This window comes from Hetaerina americana, unplaced genomic scaffold, assembly GCF_022747635.1.
Source record: "Hetaerina americana unplaced genomic scaffold, ioHetAmer1.1.p SCAF_33, whole genome shotgun sequence".
In the NCBI taxonomy this organism is placed as follows: Eukaryota; Metazoa; Arthropoda; class Insecta; order Odonata; family Calopterygidae; genus Hetaerina; species Hetaerina americana.
Window position 1 is genome coordinate 565,639 of NW_027286908.1, and position 20,570 is coordinate 586,208.

The 20,570-nt window shown below is 39.6% G+C and overlaps 1 protein-coding gene across 4 annotated transcripts in view; it reads left to right on the forward strand.

Annotated features, from left to right (window-relative positions):
* The window catches only part of inaD (inactivation no afterpotential D), a 217,280-nt gene that overhangs the window by 124,137 nt on the left and 72,573 nt on the right, over positions 1-20,570 (forward strand). For all 4 annotated transcript variants that reach the window (XM_071589098.1, XM_071589100.1, XM_071589099.1 and 1 more), the window contains one exon: positions 16,854-16,948. In XM_071589098.1, the coding sequence (XP_071445199.1) occupies positions 16,854-16,948 (95 nt within the window). The remainder of the gene's footprint in view (positions 1-16,853; positions 16,949-20,570) is intronic.

Genomic DNA, 20,570 nt, shown 5'->3' on the forward strand with positions numbered 1-20,570 from the left:
TTAGATTCAAAGCACTGCGGAAGATCCTGCGACAGTTGCTGTAACGGAAGCGTCCGCTGATGATCATCTAAAATGCAGTATTTTCTTTTTGTAAAAATTATTTGACCTTGTTCGGGATTCGATTCCACGACTTCCAGCCGATTGCTTTTACCAATTAAGCTACCGAGGGTCCTAGAAATCAATGATGTGAGAGGAGGCCAAGGTAGCTAAATAGGTAAAGGCACTAAGCCGAGCATAGATGGATACGGGTTCGGATATAAGTCAATGCGAAAACTGTTTTCACGTTATGAAGTTCATAGGCTTCTAAAGCTTGCTAATAACTCATATTTAGGTCGTTTAATCTTTGAGGCGATTCATCAAAATGATCCAAAACAATCTAACAGGAAACTTTGACATTTTTATTTCCTTAAAAAAATAAAATTGATATTAATATGCAAATGGAGTATTGGTGAAATAACGGTTAAATTGCCGCAATGTGCGTGTATCTCTCGCGGCCTAAACTGCCCTTGCTCCCGACCTCTGACCTCGTTTATGACTTGTGGCTCCTCTTTCCACGGCTCTATGTAGCATATCTCTCTTCTTATCCAAATCGTTTAGTCTCTATTCTTCTCCATAGTTCGACTTTGAAACCTTCCAATTACTTGGGTGAATTCTTCTCGGGTCTTCCACCGGGTCAATGGCTCCATAGCTGCTCCATGGCTGCTAGCTTTGACCCGGTGGAAGACCCGAGGAGAATTCACCCAACTAATACGCCGGGAAAGCACCAGATCTTTCATTACTTCCAATTACTACTTTATTTATGTAATATTGCAGAACGTTTCTACAGCCGTGAGACAACTAATGGTTTACAATCTCAGAAAAAATCCAGTAGTTACAGTTCTGAGCATGTATACCATTCATAGTTCTTACTTCCTTTTCGTGCATGTTTGAAGTCAATTAGCAAACGTCTTCTTCAACTTGATTTGGATCCTTTTCGTTGTCCACTTTCTTTTTCTATGATTTCTTATTTCTTCCGTAGGAGTCCTACATCGATATTTTGAACTACTTAAGCATTTGAAAGACTTTGCCTGTTTTACCACCTTTCCTTTTACTCAAATTATCAGCACCTTCTGTGTAGTCAACTTTCATAACTTTGTCCTACTCACATTCACCTTCTCAACAAATTGTTTCCAAACTCACGCATCTTCCCCTCCATTTTATTAACTGTTTTCCTAACACCACCTGCCACTCGTCCTAATCGCGGCTTACAAAACGCTGTGTAGATGAGATGGAGGTTAAAAAAGGTAGAGATGACTGCTAAGGCTAAAATTGGCTTGCCACTGAAGATTTATGTTAAGAATAGCAGCAGTATCTTGAGCTACCAATTATTCTCCAGCAGACTGAATAGTCGTAATGAGACAAATCTCCAACGTTCGCTCTAGCTAATGGTAAATTCTGTTAAATAATTCTTATTAGGGACGGAAGATGGGTATACACCAGTGCCGATAGTTCTATCGATATTTATCTTCTATTCAAAGGCACATGATATTTGGAAAAATCGATCGCACCCATGGTGAATCTCCGTCACTCTTTCTTTTCTTTCCGAGAAAAATTAAGAAATATACCACGTACCCCTACAAATATTCTGGACATCAAGTGACGCGTCGCTTATCGTCGCTAGCTGTTTGCATGTAACTCGCGTCCTCTTCACTTCCACCAGCTTCTATTTGGCGCACGTGGCAATGTTTACCACTTAGCGAGTGCTTAAGAATTCCACAGCCGTCGCGTGCAGCGTCGAGCCCCTCCTTCTCCCGCCCACCGACTCCGACGCCTCCCCTACCGCCGCTCCCAATTCATATGCGTCTTGCTGCTGCATAGCGATTAAAGAGTTCGCGGGTGTCCAAGCAGCGCATGCGTTGCGCCGTCCTGAGACTGGTGGGCTAATTTTTATTCTGGACGGGATGCCCCGCCACTCGCCTAAATTTTCAAAATAATGCCACTATATCTTAGCCCCCGCGGGCTGTATGTATGTATTATTAAGGATAGTCTATTTTTCAAGGTAAGTTTTTCCTGTATCTAGGGAATAAGCACTGCTACATTCATAAACCCAGGCACATATAAAACGAAACACTATATTTGCGTACAATAACTTCAACTCTGCGTGCCTCTCTTTTCCGTCGGAAAGGCCACGTGCTGAGAATAAGTCCAGCATATGCCGGGGATGAATCCGTCCAATATTCCAGTCCTTTTCCTTCTTTCTCCTCGCTAACTCAATATTCTCCCCGCCCTATCCCATTTTCAACATTCTATTGCCACAAAAAATGCTCTGCATCCATTTTCCGTGCCTTATTTCAACTTCTCTCGATAACAATCTCTCCTCTGCCACCATATCTAGAACTTCATTTGCTTTTCTTTCACCCACTCCAGTTCTTTTTCCTTTACTCCTTATCACCAACATCTTATAACCATTCAGTCTGCGCTTATGCTCTTAACTCAACGGCCAAGTTTCTGAGGCTTTCTAACCCAGAGGGTCCGGGTTTGAATCCCGGAGGTGGAAGATACTTTTCAGTGGTATCCCGATCCATAATTGAGGTGCTTTGTGGAGAGCACTTTAAGTAACTACGGCGTCCGTCGGACCCCTTGGCACCTTTCGACAAGAGAAGGCTAATGTCGACGCCAGGTTTCTCTCCATCCTTCCTTTGCCATCCATCCCTAATGGCGCAAATGACCGTAACTGTCGGTCTCCTCCCCTAAAAACCAATAACTACTGAGCCTCACTACGCTAGGCTCCATACCTATTAAAAATATGTAAATAATTTAGATCTAAAAAATATTTTTCTTTAGTTGCTGGTGTTACAATCATCTGCCGGTGCTCGTTGCTACTTAAGAATGTGGGAGTATTTTTACGTGAACTCAGCTCCGAGAATCACCCTCAAAACAACTTTACTTTCAACGGATGGTTAAGCACAGACGGAAATTATGTTACCCATCTAATTGTCTTATTATTCGACAATTACATCACGTATTTTTTATTAAATCCACACTTTGTAATATTTGCTGTCGAAAGAATCTCCTGTTTTTTAGTAATTTAAACTATCATCGAAATCGTGCCTTAAGAAAACCAATGTAAGCTCTTTATTACCAAACTGACTACTGCTACACTACAAGTGCTAGGTAAACCACAACTCTGCGATATTCATTATTCTCGAAGAAATGCGGGACATATAATAGCACGAAGTCTCAGATACTGGCGAAAGTCAGTATTCTTATAATACGAAGAAAATACACTCTGAAATATTCAAAAGACTAATCGTAATCTTTGATCTTGATGGATTTTAAAACTAAGAGTCACAGCAGATACGCTCAGCCCCAAATCCACAAAAATCAGTTCTCTTCTAGGATGAAAGGTTGCACGTAAAAAAATCATCACAAGTTCTATCGTTGTTTGGCTACGATGGAAGTTGCAAAATTAAGCAAATATATATTAATTACGAATAATCGAATTGCGATTTTTTTAAAACTGGTTATTGTGTCTTTAAAGTCATTATTATTAAATTAATCGAAGTTCATGTCCGTAACGACTGTTATGATTTTCTTTGCAATTGGGCTAAGGTCTAGATAACTCGTAATATTAGCTGTCATTTTATTTGTGCATCACTCAATGGTTCTATTGTAATTAATATTTTTGTCTATTTTCTAGCTTGTTGCGACAGTGTTAAACTTCAATCCAAATGTATCATAATACATTTGCCGTATCTCTATAGTAGTTAGTCGCGTTTCAGTGAATTTATCATTAGATCAACGCAGAGTCTTTCCGTTTATCTTTTTAGTTTCACCAATGTTTGAAATTAACTGAGTTTTGCCTTCCTTCGTCATTAAAAATGAACATTATTTCATCTTGAAATATTTATTCCTATGCAACGTATATGAATTTCAGCATATTAGCACTCTGGCACACCTTTTGTTTCGGGAAAAGGTGGATGTATATTTAATATTTTTTAATTAGTTTGTTTCATTGTATGACCCCATAACATTTAAATTACTTTTATAAACTTCGGATGTAGGGTCGCTTTGCATCAATACTCGGGGATTCCGCAATTTCCTGTCGCGTTTGGGACTGTGATCGGCTCATTGAATGATCTTCAAATATGGTGGCTGACCAAATCTTTTGCTGGCTCAAAACTCATCTCCGGGAGGAAAGTGATTTTCGCCGTTTTAAATTTCGTATTCTGAGTAAACGGCTGGTTCTTCAAGAATATATTTTTTACCAATATCGCGTCAGAGTGAACGATTCTGCCGCTCTGCCCGACAATCTAAAATCGTTGCCGGAAAATGGGGTGCGTACAGAAGGATATTGAAACCCATCCAATCTCTCTGGAGACGCCCGCGGCGTGTCGACCCTTGGTCGCGGGTGACATGACTGGCTCCATTTGAATCTCCTTCAAATGGCGAGTGCCATCTCTGCCTCTTTATCCTTATTATTAATTGCCTCACCCACCCAGCCTCTTCACCCTTCCTCAATGAAATCACGAGCATACATGTTATGGCATATCCTGCAAGTTGGCCAATATGAGTGGGCGATTCGAGAGTGTTCAGTGATGAGTCCAGGATTGAGTAATATTTATGGATTCAATATTGTTTTTTTGTCAATTTTTGGAAATGAAATGTTGTTTTAATTAAGTCTATAAATAAAAAAATTCAAGCTAATGGAAAAATTGTTCCTTTCTAGTCTACCGCTCGGAGGTAACTTTTGAATGGTTCTTTAAAAATTACCATCACCGTTAAGGAAAAGAAATGAGCATTTATTCAAGGCGCAAATACAATCTACTATTCACACCCAAGCTTCTTATACTTTTTAAGATCAATTCTCTATTCTATCTTAGGCTCCCGTGTTCATTTTAAATGGTTCCGAGGTTTGAGGGAAATTAAGAACAAATTTATGCAATAAATCAAGAATTAGCGAAATCTTAATACAATTGCAGTAAGGAAATCAATTAAGTCAAATTTGGACGCCCTTCTAATGTTTGATTGCTGATCCCGAAATATTCAGTCCTTTGGAGAAGTTTCATTGGGGTGTCTGACGTCCACCCAGTAATGAGTTACGGGAGTCCACAAACCACATGCTGGAAGGGAATTATAACGTCCAACCCAACATTACCTCAACCTAAAAAAATACGAGGTAATGTTGAGCGCCAGTCGGTGGGTGCAAGTAGTTTTAGCTGAGCGCAGAGAACGAAGGTCGACCAACCTAAACTCTTCGCTAGAGTTCCAATTCACATTCAAATGTGACGACTTGCACTTTTCATAATTTCCTTTTTTATTTATCTTGGTTTATTATAAGCATCGTTTTACCAAATGCACTCATATCCATCATGCTACGAAAAGACAATCCCTACAATACACTCGAAATTACATTGCTCAAGACTGGCATTTCACTCAAAAAGGTTGTCGTGGATTATCGGAAATCTCCTTCCTTTTGCTTAGGTATGACATACTTTTTAGTTTGAAAGCATTGATTAGTATGAAGATGAAATTACTTTTTACCTATGGCGGATGATAGATACATTTTTTAAAGCTCTAATTTGTCCCACTTGAGTTCAATTCAGTTGTATTCGTTGTTCACTCACTCCTCCAGGTTGTTGTGTCAATGAGATGGATCAATTTTTAACGCGTGTGTGGAAGGAAACAACCGAAGATTAGCAATTTTTGCATCTTTCCGCGGCATTTTGCGGTAAATCCCTAAGAAAATAGGATTTTTATTTGCATCCATTGCATTTACATTCGTTATGCCTTTATGTTTAAATAAACCATACGGTGCCATTTTATCTGGTAAACAAAATAATATTTAAAAAAATAGGGAGACCAGGAGCCATATTAATACGAATTGAGGCTCGTCCGGTAGAAGATTCCCACATTTTTACTCTCCAAGCTCCTAAAATAACATATTTTTACTGTACATAATTTAAATATTCAACTAGTCTGAATATCTGTTTGAGATAAAATGACTTGATAAAAAGGTTCAAGTTTCATGTGCTTTGAAATTGCAAGATATTCTGTTGATGACTTTTTAAGTTTCTTATTATTAGCAGTATTATGACGCATTAACGTGTGTCCTGTGAATAAATAGCAACACTATTTATCATTGAAATGATTGCTAAATAAAAGGCCAACGCCCAATGGAATTGTTTCTGAAGTCGACCCACGTGCGACTGAATGAGATTCGTAGAATCAGCTGCATGTTGGATTACCCCAGGCCATTCCACGGGCAAATGTCAACGGCGCCCACGCGATGATGCCTCTCAGTCGCCGCTTTCCGTCAGGGTCCCCCTCCCTAACCCCTCGGTACATTGGGTCGCCACCGCGGGGCGTCGCCCCACGCTATCTCCTTTCAAGCGCCTGCGATGTAAGAAACTCGCGATACATAAATGCGGCGCGGGTTGCCTGCGTCACTACAGGCGCCCTCGGTCAGGCGTACACCGACTCCACTTGAATGCTTCGGATTCGACTTCGAGAGGCTCGGAGGCTACAAAAGCTCTTTTCATTGGCTCATTGGCAGTTTTCAATGCGTATTAAATTAAAACTAATTTATTAATAATTACTATCTGTCAAACTAGTGCATTTAAAATGTTACTGATCATCGACCGATAATTTATAACATACGGTGGAAGTGGACTAATTGTGAAACTTGACTGCCCTTTTCATAGTATTAATATTTTTAGGGGAAATAGTAATTTATCATGCAAATCAGAACTGAACTATACTTTGTGAGAACAAATTAAAAGATATGCTTTCCTCCTTACTTGATCATAAAAGGTAAAAAATAATGATCAGATCACTTTGTTTTTAACTGAAAAATGCCTCAACAATTCCTAGAAACATTAGGATTTATTTTTTCCTTCACGCCGATAAATATTGGAACTAATCTCTCCATAGGTAATGTTGTGAATTTTTATATACTCGTAGTTTTTCGCAAAAACCCAAAATATTGCAACTGTCGGTTGAGTAGTGGTGGGTATGCCAAAATTCTGGGGGACTCCTTAATATTTTACGTGTACTTTTTCCCATCGTTCTTGGAAGCCTGGGTAAAAAATACCGCTTTGAAGGACAAATCTCAGGAAAACTAATGACAAAAGTGCAGTTGCTGAAATTACCAAGTTGCTAAAGCTGTAAGGTGAATTTTACGGAATATTTGGAAGTATTTAACTCATTAATGCACTCCAAGGTAGGCAGCTATCGCACTCAAAAGGAATGGCTAAATACTTGAGCTTATTTCTTGATTCATTGACTGGTTAAAATGTACAGCAATTCTTTGGTCAGCATCTTTGGCGTTCGTGAAATTTTATTGGATGTACTTCAATTCAATTTCTTTCCCCTTACTATCATAATCGTTCCAACACATAACTTGAAGAAGAGATGAACTGTATTGGACAGGCATTCTTTTATGTTATAAGACCCTTAAAGAAAACGTAGGGACTGAATAATCGTAAATCGCTTCAACAGTTTGATATTTCAGCATCCTTTTCGGATTGATTATGCATTTCGAGGGTTTTTAGCTAACGATTTGCATGATCTAAATCGAAATGAAACATTTTTCTATTTGTATGGTACAATTTTTAATAGGTTTATATATAGCGTAGTCTACCGTTTGAGGTATTTTCAGACGGACACGAAGTGGACACTTGTGCATTTCTTACCCTCGCGTAATAAAGCCTTGCGTGGCACTGCTTACTACAATAAAAAATTATTTAATTCGTCATACATCCTACGTCCTATCATTCCGTCCAACATCCTCATTCTATTTATATTCCTACCGCGCTTGCCTAGCGTTCACTCCTCTGTCACATTCCTCAAAACCCCATTCCCAGTCAAAACGCTTTGCATTCATCTTTCCTGCCTCCTTTTAATTTCTCCCAACAATCATCTATTTTCTCCCACCATACCTAGCACTTCCTCGTTTGCTTCCCTTTTTGTCTACTTAATCTGCTCCATCCTCATCCACACCCATATTTCAAAAACCTCCAATCAACACCTATCATCCTGCCTCAATGACCATTTTTCTGCGTTGTACAAAACCACTCTCAATACCGAAGTTTTCACTAGTTCATTTTAATTTCACTTTCCTTAACCTCCTTGCTTAACGCTCCTGTCATAGATTCCTTCCTCCTTGGGAACACTTCTTTGCCTAACGGAATTCTTCTTCTTATTTCCTGACTACTTCGACTATCTTTGTCCAAGACACTGCCAAGATGGATAAACTGTTCCACCTGCTCTAATTGTTTTCCTTATATTTTAGTTTAAATTATACCTTCTCTTTCGCGAAAATCTTACAATTTTTGTTTTATTTGCATTGATTCTGATTCCAAAATTCTTCAAAGTACATCCCTTGAGCGTTGACACACTTTTGCCAGCGGCTTTTACTTCAACTTGAAGGCTCCCTGATAGGCGGATGCTGGAAGGCCCTTAAGGGTACGCGTGCAAGCTTCTTTGACGACACATGGTTCTGTCCTTTGAGGAAGGATTTCACTTTTAGGAGCAGGAAATAATCTGCTGGTGCTAAGTCGGGACTGTCCAAAAGTCGGGGCCTTCTTCAACGCGTTTCAGAAGGTCTTTGCAAGCAGACAATCAACTCTGCTCTTGGTCGTTCGTCAAGACCTTCGGGACGAGTTTAGCGCAGATCTTTCGCATTGCCAAATTTTCAGTGATTCTGGGAGGAAATTATCAATACCATTACGATTTGCAATCATGCGCACACTTAACCGACGGTCTAAATTAAGCACTTTACGCACACGTCAAGAAAACATTGTTACCTATACTTTTTATACAAACCTTGTATACATTGAATATCACATGTTATGATAGACACGTCTGCTTTACACTTCTTCCTAACTCAGACTTTATTGGTACTAATGAAAGTTAACGTCACATTGAAGATGGTAAAAGATTTAAATCGACCACCACCCTTCTCTCTCCCTTTTAATTTCCCACCTAAATTTATTGATTTAACTGGAATTCCTTTTAACTGATTCTGTGATTACACACGTACTTTTGTTTCCTTCTTTATTCCATCTTCCTCATCATCTCGTCTTTATTCCTTTATATGATTTCCTTATTCTATTCCTATTTACTCTCCCAAATAGTTTTGTTTGCGGTTTTCATTATCCATTTCTGATATGTTCCCATTTTTCTTCTACTGTACTCCTCCCTCTGTTCTAAATCATAAGTACTTCTACTGTCTCTTGGTACCCCTTTATTTACCCTTAATGTTTTTAAAGCCTTTAATTCTTTCTTGGTAAATTCTTCTACATTCCATTCACTCGTCTATCTTCCTTATTTTATCCTCTCGGATCATAAGTTACATTTCATTAGTCCTAAGATATGACCTGAAGACGCATCTACTCCTTGTAAATTGCGAATGGATTACGATGTTCCAAAATTTGTGCATAACCATAATATAGCTTGCTATCTCTTTAAATCCCCGGGCAGTTTTAGGTACATCTACGTCTACGGTGGAGTTAAATCTAGGTGTTCGCAATGATCTGTCTCTTGCAGAGCACTTAGTATTGCTTTCTCCCCGTGGTCACTCGTTTTTCCTGAACCGTAGTGCCCTACCTCACCACTATCCCTCCCTTCGTCCACTACCGTTCTTCAATCCCCCATAATTATTTTTTCTCTGTAAACTCTTTCATTCAGGGTCTATCCTCAATTATTCCCTTTGATTGGTCGCATGCTCTGTCTATTTCTTTCTCCTTGTGGCCAATTGTTGGCATGTAGATCTGAACCATTCCCAAGAGTAGTTGCGGACCCTAAATAACACTTTTTGTTAAATTTTGAAAGTACATACGAGAATAATATCTTATGCTTAATTTAGGTTTGGTCAATCGTAAAAATTAAGGAATATACATGAAGACAATATTGTCATGTAATTGTAATTGATAGAAAATTGCTCGAGTTGTCTCATGTCGTAACTTTATTTAACTATTTAGTCTTCCTTTGCTCTTTACCAGACGAAATGAATGATTCTTTTCGTTTTCGGATTCATTCGTAAATTGAAGTTAAAAATAGAATTCGTTTCTATTTTTTAGAATCCCATATAATTTTATCTAAATATGATGGTAGCCTACCTATGCAGGTGGAACTATCTTTTACATTAAGATGGTGGAAATTGAAATTTCTCTGTATCCTTTAGGCGATGTTGTTTCAGAGTCTTTTAATAAACTTTCGTCATCCGTTTTCTCGATTGTGTCGTGTTTATGGCGCTAGAGCGTGTCTTAGTCCCCTGCCGACGACTCGTTGCAGCGCAGCGAAGTGATCTTTCATCTTACAGGTGATCCTGTATTCCTTCCACTTATGTTCATACCTTTGCCTTAATTCTTCTTGACTGGTACTCATTGATTATGTTGACAAAATTTTTTATGTCAATACTACCCTATTTTGACGTTTTCCTCGGCAGCATCAGCTGCCCCATTCATTTTTCGTTTCTACCAACACCGTTGATATATGTCTTGGGTCCTTCTGACCGCTTTGCAGGGCATACAGCCTCACAAATCGGGCGTGAGAAGAGTAAGGACCCAAATAGTCGCACGTAAAGTGATGAGAAGTGGAAAAACAATCACTTCGCACCAGGAGTTTCTCATTGCGAAGTGAGAGAGACGCTGATCCACAAAATGCTCTTTATTCACAGCGAAACTCGTGAGCTAGCTCATCACCATTGAGAGCCACTGCTGATGATGGACGATAATGCTATACGGCGCTTTTTCACGAACTTTATTCGGATCCACGACCGGGGCTGCGTTGAAAAGAGCAGTTCCACTCTTTATTAACCATCGACCTGAAAGAATCTCATTTGCCCTGCATTTTATTGACCCAGGGCGCTGGAAAGTGGTTCTCTCGCCCCTTTATTCTACCTGGAACAAAAGGGCTTTCGATTCAACCCTTCGGAGTGACTGGAACACCTCCCCCACTAGAGTAAATTCCACCTCGCTTACAAAATCCACTCCTCCCATTCCTGACGGTCATTCCCTCCCCCCTCTCCTCCTCCGGCCCGGACGCCCACGCCACGAGCTCTCCTCCTAACTCCGTCTCACTCCCCTTTCCATCACTTTACATGCGTATTAAGCATCAATGCTCGTGAAAACCTCGCAATTTGGAGGTCATAATGATTCCAGGACTTACGCGAAGTGACTCAGTTGCTTGAAAAAAATGTGCATATATGGTAATATTTCAGTTTATTTTTCCAGTGAGGTAGTTAGTGAAAGGAAGAGAAATGGAAAAAGGTAATTAGCTCAACTAAAATTATTTCAAGTTTATTTTCGCTAATTAATGCAATTAATTCCGAGAATGTGAATTAGTATAAATGCAGGTACTATTGCGATAATTTCCATCCTGCTCATCGGAGTATTTGAATTTTTACATGCACGACACAGAATGCTACTTTAACATCAACCTTTGCGCTAATCATCCATTGGTAATTTTAATTACTCCCAAAAAAACAGATTTTGACATTTTTTAATTAAAGATATATTGGTTATGTCAGATTCACTTAAAATGCGACCTGCGTAGCATTTTCGGTTATTTTCATGCTTAACCAGCTGAAAGGCCGACTCTTGTGTGGCAGAATAGTGGTCGGGTTATTTTAAGAATATGGCTAAGTAATTGTGTCTACTCTCAAGATGACCAATATCGTATTGATAGCGTTTGCTTGGAAAAACTAGTGCATTCGAACTGCACACCCTCATTATCTTAAGAATGTAGACCAGGAAGGAAGTTTCAACTTTCTAGATTTCATATTGCTTCACTCATGGTATCAAAACATTTACTTTAATGTGTATGATTCCTGCTTTTATATTTTTGATAGACGCTCCTAAATTCTTTCGGTAGATAATACTAATTTATTAGACCATGGACCCAATGCAATCAGTACAGTAACTATATTTTTGTACAAAAGCTGAAGCTGGTTAATCGCTGTTCCCGTGACATCAATTACTGAGGGAATAGGTTCTAGGAGTATTCTTAATTAAATACTTGGAAAAATAAGCTTTCATCTTCAACGTCAATAGTTGCTGGATGTCCCCATGTAAATATTGGAAGGAACCTCATCGGTATTGTATGTTCTGTCGCAGGCAACTTTTGGTAGTCTCTCTTTGTTTTAGCAAAACTGTGTTGTTTTACTTTATTAATTTAGTGTAAAAGAGTTGTTCTTCTTTGTCTGTCATAATCTTTCCCTGCTGCAGTAAAAGGGCACATGGACAGTTATAAACCGCTATACATTTACCTCACTCAAAATTTCAGACCATAGGAAAATACTGTTTAGCGTGTACTTCTGTCAGGTATGGTACTGAATTAAATTACTTGCTGTGGAAAGGAATTCTCATTTGCCCAATAATTCTTCAACTTTCAGTTTAATTAGGGAAAAAACTAAAATTTCCCTTGGCAGTACACTACATTGCCTTCAGAGAAGCGGATTCAAGAATTTATACCTACGAGTGTGTTGGGTGCTGTCTTCAGTTTCAATGATCCATTTTAAGTAAATTTCTGTTTCATAGCGACCAGAATACAGTATCTTCTAATTATGATATTTTTTAATGTTTCTGAACACTTTTCAGCTTAGTAAAAGCCCATGCGAATAAGTCAGTACTTTAAAAATGCGTTTTTATCACTTAAGCCTTTGTTTCATATATCCTTAGAGTGATTACACTTCGTATGAATATTTAATTGTTTTAGATTTTGTGAACGAGGAGTATGACCTATTTTTATGTTGAAAGTAGTCATTGTAGCATCAGTGTAATTTGCGTAATTGTATTTGATTATGTTTTTCATCAAAGGTCGCCTGACACGCAAAAACAGAGCGGCAATCCGTTCAGTCTTGCGTGTCAAAGTATTCTAAGGGCTTCACAAAATTTCTATAAATCGCCTTTAATGTGTATCTCTATTGTGCCATTTTTCCATGACAATCTATGTAATGAGCAATTTTTATGAGGGTGACAGCAGATGACTAGCAAAGTGGGAGTGGGATGGTTTCCCGTGAATGAAACTTCTCCCATGTTCCTCCGCTGTCGTTCGGAAGGAATTCCCAGTCTGCCCTACATACTTGCCGTGGCAATTATTACATTTCAACTTATACACTTAACTTTTGTCCAAACGAGCAGCCCTGTCTTTCGTTATATTGAATGAACACCTTAAATGTTCCTACTGTGGAAGGAAATCCTAAATTGATCCTTTGGAAAAACGTTTCCTCTTTTTAGGGATATTTATCCATAGAAAGGTGATTTGCGCCACTTTTGAGATGTATCCTTCACTTCAGTGGGATGTTTAAGGAGTGAAACTACTTTTTTATTCGCCTTTTTTTCCAGCGTTGAATCTATAAACCTACCGTTGTATCCAATTGAATTTTGTTCTGTTCGTACATAGTTTGCTTAAGTGAAGAATGTCTTGGTCAAATCAAATGCCTTCAGCTATATTATATATAAATAACTCATCTTATTGAATTCTGCTTAATATTTTTTGTGCGTAAATTTTGGGCCATTTCCATGTGATATCACATTGTTTCGTTAAAATCACTTTCATACTTTTCCCTGAAAACTCCGTAGCTTTTGACGTAATTATTGAACAACACCTAAACGCATTCTCACATCCGTGTTACAAGAACTGGCATCGGGTGTCATAATGTTTCCGAGAACGCCTACTTTCCTTAAACGGCGTTCTCTCCGCCGGCTTTCCTGAATAATCTCAAAGATTTACTTTTTTGCTTATGCTTGTCCAAAATTTCAAATCTCCAGATTGATAATACGGGAACCATACCGATTGCGGTTGATATAACCGGACCTCTGCTCTTCATCGTTATGAACATAATGGACGGCGTAAATGCTTTTACCATTCTTTTAATTTTGCGTTACATTTGGGTAGTCGTCAAACGCGATCCTTAGAAATCCTGAATTTTTGGATATACGCTATCGCAAACCTAGCTATCGCATTCCGAGGAAACGAGGATAAAAATATCTGAACGTTACCCAAAGTCGTAAATCATACCTAGGTGTGAAATCATTCTCCTTCCGCGTGATATTCGTGCGCTCCACTCGAATCCCGGTTCATGCTCCAAAATTGCTCTCGCGTTGCGAATGTAGGCCGACCGGTGACTTTTTATCGGACGAAGATGCCATCGGTAACGAAACGTTCGTAGAAATTTATTTCCCTCATCCCTTTCTCACCATTTTTCACCCATTTCTTCCGATTGTTGACCTCTCACTCCCAGTCCCATTCTCATTTCAAACCCGCGCGAGCATTCACAATAATGTGCCTCCCATCGACCTTGGAATTTTCCTCGTCGCTATTTCCTACCTCCGTCATTGTCGTCATCATCCAAAAACCTCTGCCGTTCAAGATAACATCCATTATGCATCGGCATCAAGAAGCAAAATACCCCTTGAGCCTTTCAGCTTAAGTATATGTTTCCGCCAAAACCCACAATTGCTCTTTCCCCTCACCCTTCATTCACTCTGGTTCAAAATTCACTAAAGGTCACCACCAAGAAAATTTTACCCACAAATCATACTCCTGTTATCCTTGAACAGGTTACACTCAAATTATGGGCTATCATTCCGAGGATTGTAATGCGACAGTCCTCCAACCTATCAATTTACATGTCAGGTTCGCGATTGCTTTTTAGTTCAACTAGCTGACGTCTTGATATCACTTTCTTCTTTCACTTCATTCTCAGCTTTCCTCTATAGCAATTCTTTTCTATAGCTCTGTCCATTATTGCCTCGGTACATTAGCGCATCTCAATATTCGCATTAGCAATACCCTTGTACTTCTGGTCCTTGTTTACAGTAGAATATATCTTCTTCAAGACAACTTCGAATGGTTCTATTACTCACACATCAACTTATTTTATTTGCATCACTTACTGTTGAAAAATTACTGGATTCCAGAGTTTCACAGCTTTCTGAGAGTTAGAATGCCCACGAGTTGTGTCGGGATTTTTTCTTGCTTGCCACCACCAATAAGATAAAATTGACATATTGATAGTGTATCAAAGCAAATACACAAGAGTTTTGCCGTGCAGTAACGAAACAAACTTTCAAAGGATGCGTTGAGAATTTTACCGCCGCCAGCACCGCAAGTTCATTCCAAAGGCAAATAGCGGTACCGGTAGCGACTGCAGTAGATTAAGCCGCCAGAGTGGTGTCATCTCGTACGGTGGATTTTGTCGTTAATACTGCTGTCACCGCTGCAGTTTTACGAGAAGCGCAGCAAAGGTACGAGCAGGTGAATCAGGAAACTGTGACGATGGAGCTAAAATAAGGATACTTTTATATTTCTTATTGATGAAAAATATTGATGCCAATATTTAAATAGTAACGTTCAATCCATTTTTTCTTCACAATTTTACATACTTACTCAAACTCATATCAAATGGCTCGTCAACTCATTCCTCTTTGTAAAATCTGCCATACTGGTTATGATACTCCTTGTTATGCCCATTCCATTTAGCCTAAGTTTGCCTACAAACAATAATGATATTATATATATGATAAGTTCTGCTATGAGGTTTACAAATCATTACCAGGCTTGCTATTATATTCTTTTTTCATCCATTTATAATGTTGACTAAATATGAATTTTGATATCACCATTAAATGTAGCATATCTGTGACGATTTGCATAGTGCAGTCTCAGGAGCTAATTTATAAGTATATAAATATTTTCATAAACATCTTCCAACGACAGTACCTGCGTCGCAGCCAGTGACTATCGTAATGACATCTGAAGGTTTAACCATACAATGCAATTCTCGTATCATTTACTCGGAACAACTCATATAGGGTTTTATTACTAGGCTACTTAATTTTCTGCCCCTTGAGCTTCTCTCTTTGAATTTATCTCAGGTACGCTTTCTTAAAGAAACCCTCCTCCTTTTAGAGGAGTACTCGGTAAATGTGGTGTTAAGGAGTGAAGGCCCAAGAGAAATGTTATCTTTCGCTGGTTATACCTCATTTGGAATATGATTCTAGTATATGAGATCCTCACGAAGTTGTATTAATTGCCGAATAGGATCGCGCTCATCATGGAGGAGCTAGGTTTGTAAAACGTTGTTTGATAAACTTAGGAGCGTATCCAAAATATTAGAGCAGCTAAGCTGGGAATCTCTCACGGAGCGAAGGTTTAATTACAGATTAAAGTTCATGTATAAATTGGAAGGGCGTCTCTTTAGCAGTGATTTAAAATAAAAAAATAACTATATAGCTATAACTTCAAACTAAAGCTGAAAATAGCTATAACTTCTTTGCTCGTTAGCATTTCAGTGCATTTCAATTTTTGGGCTTTTCTCCTTATGCACGTCTCAAAACCCATTCAAATCTCATGCATTCCCGTACTCTTATCCTCAGCGACTGACGGCTTTACTAAACCAACCTTCATATCAAAGTCTTCACAAGTCTCCTCTTTACTTATTTGTCCTAACTCCCTCTAATCAACTTATTCTTCTTTTAAAATCTTCCATGCGCACCACAAGTCATCTTGGGGCGTCCTCGCCGCTTTGCCGACGTTTGCCTAAAACACTTCCCCAATGGCTCTACCCACCATAGTTTGTGCCTCCCAACTTTAATGTTTATCTTACGTAAAAATAATTGCAAGAAAATTTTGAATGATTTCCCTCGCCGATTTGGAGCTGGGTGGTGGAGACGCGTGTCTTGTACAAGGTGCATAAAAGCACATCTAACATAAGTCTAACATATTTGCGTTGTGTGGATGACAACAATATTGGACATTTGAGGCAGAATTTTTCAAATTGGTTTGCTTGGAAACCATTGGGCATAGTGTATTAAGTGATCTAACGTATTGATTTACAATTAATAATTGATTTCTTGTTTCTGCAGGTGAACGGCGTTTTCCTGCACGGGCGCTGCCACCTCAACGCTTCGGCCGTCATCAAAGGCCTCGCCGGCCCTGTCTTCAAGGTCATCGTCCTCAGGTAGGAACCTCTCTTGCAGACACGAATCCGAAAACGTGAAAGCATTATTGTCATCGATTCGGTCGTGTTTAGAGTGGTTACTTAAAGATTAAGGAATGGTGTAATCAATATGGATGGATTACCTCAAAGCAATGCGACTTAAGTTCAACAGATTCGTGGAAAAGTGCAAACTGTCCTTATTTCATTTCATTAATGCAACTTAACATTGGATTTAAACTATGGAATGCTGACTCAAGAAGAAGGAGAGTGATTGGTGAAGTGGGGAAGAAACGCAGGAATTAGTGAACATATTGAGCCCCGATTGAAGTGGAAAATTGATGCAATGTGCTGTCGGATAGTCATAGTGTTTGGGGGGAAGGAGTCGGCGTTTAATGATGTGCCATTCCGCCGGCGTTGGTGGGTGTGATCAGAATGTCGCCCTGATGCGTGTCCCTCGATCCGATGGGTGTGGCATTCACGCATTTGCCGTTCCCAAACATCGATAGCGGTCATTCGGAAAGTCAAGAGGCTAAGAGCTTAAGGTAGCTTGTCAGACAAACAGTAAAGTATGTCGAACGAGATTTTATCTTCCCCTGAGACTCGCGACGATTCACCGTCCAAATTTTTAAATCCTCTGGCACAAAATGCATTAGGCCTTGATTCGCGCAACGTGAATTATTTCCCTTTACGACGGTTTTGCATTCCTTAAAGGGTAAACAGAAATATCTCATTTGTGTGTTTATTGCCCGTGTTTACAAGCATTTCCGTCTGAAAAGTGGCAACGGGCGTTTCCCAGTTGGCTACTTGTTTATCCGCCCGCCCCTTCCGCAGGCACCGAGTACGAGGAATGCCGAGGCTTGAGCCTCGCTTTTCCGTCTCTCACGGAGTCTTCCATCGCTTGCGCCTCGGGGTCTCGGCCGTCTCGGGAAACGTGGCTAACACGGCGGCGGGCGGGAGGGCAATTCCACACCTTAGAGTCGATTCCACTCCCTCGACCTCCTCTGGAATGATTTGGTCACCTCTCCCAATAATTGTTGCCTGATTCCTCGCCGCCCCGAACTCCTCTCAAAAATTAACATGAAGAAACAAAGCAACGGAGACTTCGGAGAGTGTGGATTGTCTATGTCTTATTTGCGATCCTAGTGACTTTCGCATAAATATAATTTCAGTAAAAAAGTGCATTATTCTTTTCGTGACGATTAATATCTGTATAAATTATCAAATTGAAGATTGTTCGTATGGAGACATGTTTTAATTGATATTTAGGCACAGCCTTTTTGAATTGGTAAAACTATCGTTCAGCTGATGGTAGCAGAAATATTTTTTTTAACAGACAGCAGAAGGTCTATTGCCTTAAAATTATAAGCAGTATTTAGGTGATTATAAACGTTCCTATATTGTAACTCTTATTTTATGAAGCAAAATTACTGAAATTTGTTACATTTCTGTTTAGTTCACGTTTTCAAGCGGTTCCATAAATTAATATGTGGCTTAAGAGTGACCTTAATTTTACTTGAACGTGTAAGAAATGGCACAACAGTTATTTTAGCAGCGTCACCCATTGGTGAGAACACAAAGTATGATGTCATATGTGTGTTTTAGTATGTGTGGTATTACACCAGAACCTTATTCTTTTCATGCCATTAAATAAACGTTAATCGGGGGATTCGGGTTCGAGTACCAGGGAGCATGATTCTGCGCTGTAAAATTTCCCTCATTTTTAATGGCAAATTTTTAAACCGATTTCCCTAGGGAAAGAGAAGTGTGTACTAAGTACTTAGGCACTCTTAACAATGACCCCGTAAACTGATCGAACTGTGATGAAGCACTGTGTCAGGCATTTTCGTTTCCCTTTAATCAGACTTTTAGACCTGAAATACGACTACCCAATAGCTTCACCGATTTTTTTCAGTTGGCTATCCTCCATGACAATTTTATGCACTTTGCAATAATTTCTGGGGTAGTGGAACATTTTGGCCGATCACCACGCGGATCATCATCTAAGCTGTCACGACGGAACTCAAACTCATTTGTCCAATTGGCAATAGTTCAATATGAAGGAGCAGGCGGAGAAAGTGCCCCCCTGATTGTCCTGAAAGTCGACTTTCATTTCCTTTGCTTTCATACCTTTCTTTGTGAAGCATTTTATTGCTGTTAGAATCCAATTTTTTTCCATCTTCGTAAATCACTGGACGGGAACAGCAACAGAGAGGTGTCCGCACCACAGATATCTTCCCAGAGCACTGATGCATTACGTGTTTACTCATAAAGGATTACCTATTACTACACGGGAAACCAGTTTTGCTAGCGCTGACATCTGGTGGTAATTCCGAGAAACTTTCAAAACTACCCTCGAATATCCCATTTATCGACGGCTATTATAAATTGGAATAAACGACGCACGAGAAATTTCCGCGTGCTGCGGAACTTGGACGGAACATTTAAGAGACCGGCGTTTTCAGAAAAGTAAGGGGCAAGGTCTCATAATTACCGGTCGCATCAATTAAGAATGAGTGGTTTCCTAATGAGTGACAGCGTTGTCTCACTCTTTCAGGTAATATGACTATTTAAGGAGGCCTTGCGGAGCGTCATTTAGTTTGGTGTCAAACGGCGGCAATTGATCGTTCCGTTTCCTTACGTTTCGATCGAATTTCCTAGTTTCTCCCTCCTTCGGAACCCAACTTCTTCGTCTGGCAGCCCCTTCTCCTGCCCTCCCTCTTTACCGTCTCCTTCCCTCCCTCCCGTGCCATGCCAGGCATTCGCCCATCCCCCGGGGTAGTGAGCACGAATTTTTCGGTTGGGAGGAAACGTCCATCCACTTCCTCGAAGACAGTGGCGGGGGTAATCCCTGATGCATACTCTTTTTTTGCACCCGCGATAGTGTTTCTCGGTTTTCGGACGTGTATATAGTACATAGCTCCAGATAATATGCTGTTGTGTGTGTGACTTAGAAAACCGCGACAGCCAAATTCGCTGTTAATCCGAAGAGAAGAAATAAAATGCTCAGAAGATATTTACGACACCGTCTTAGTATTCAACCCGGATGGTGACTTGTTAGGTGATAGTAGAGCTCACCGAATGACTTCGCTTCAAATCTACCCATTGATCGGATAATGATAAGGTAGGCCAGTTCCTTAATCCCAGGACTCTAACTTCAACTTGCCAGAAAATAATTATGGACAATAATTACAGCGTTTTATTCCCAATTATCATGGCATACCGTATTCAAGCATAATTCCTTCATTCATTAGTTCTACAATCCGAAAGTGTGTGGAAATTATCCAAACGCGAACGTGCCTCCCGATTATAAGATAATATATCTTTCCCATCGGGAATTCTCGGATGTCCATGTCCATTCACATTTATTTTCATATTCTGCACCTTTCCCAAATGTGTCCTCATTTTTTTCAAGAAATTGAGCAATCCACACTTTTCCTTGATTGAGTGATCAAGCCGCACTCCTAAATCTTGAATATTTTCTTCGCTTTGCATCCCTAATTATTTGGTCGCCTGCGTGCTTATTCCTTGGCTTACCATAAGTTTTCACTTTTAGTAATATCGTGACGAATTCATTTTGCCTCCAACTGTTTATCAAAGTATCTCGTTCTTTTTTTACTATAGTGGAAGTTTCATGTGACCATCT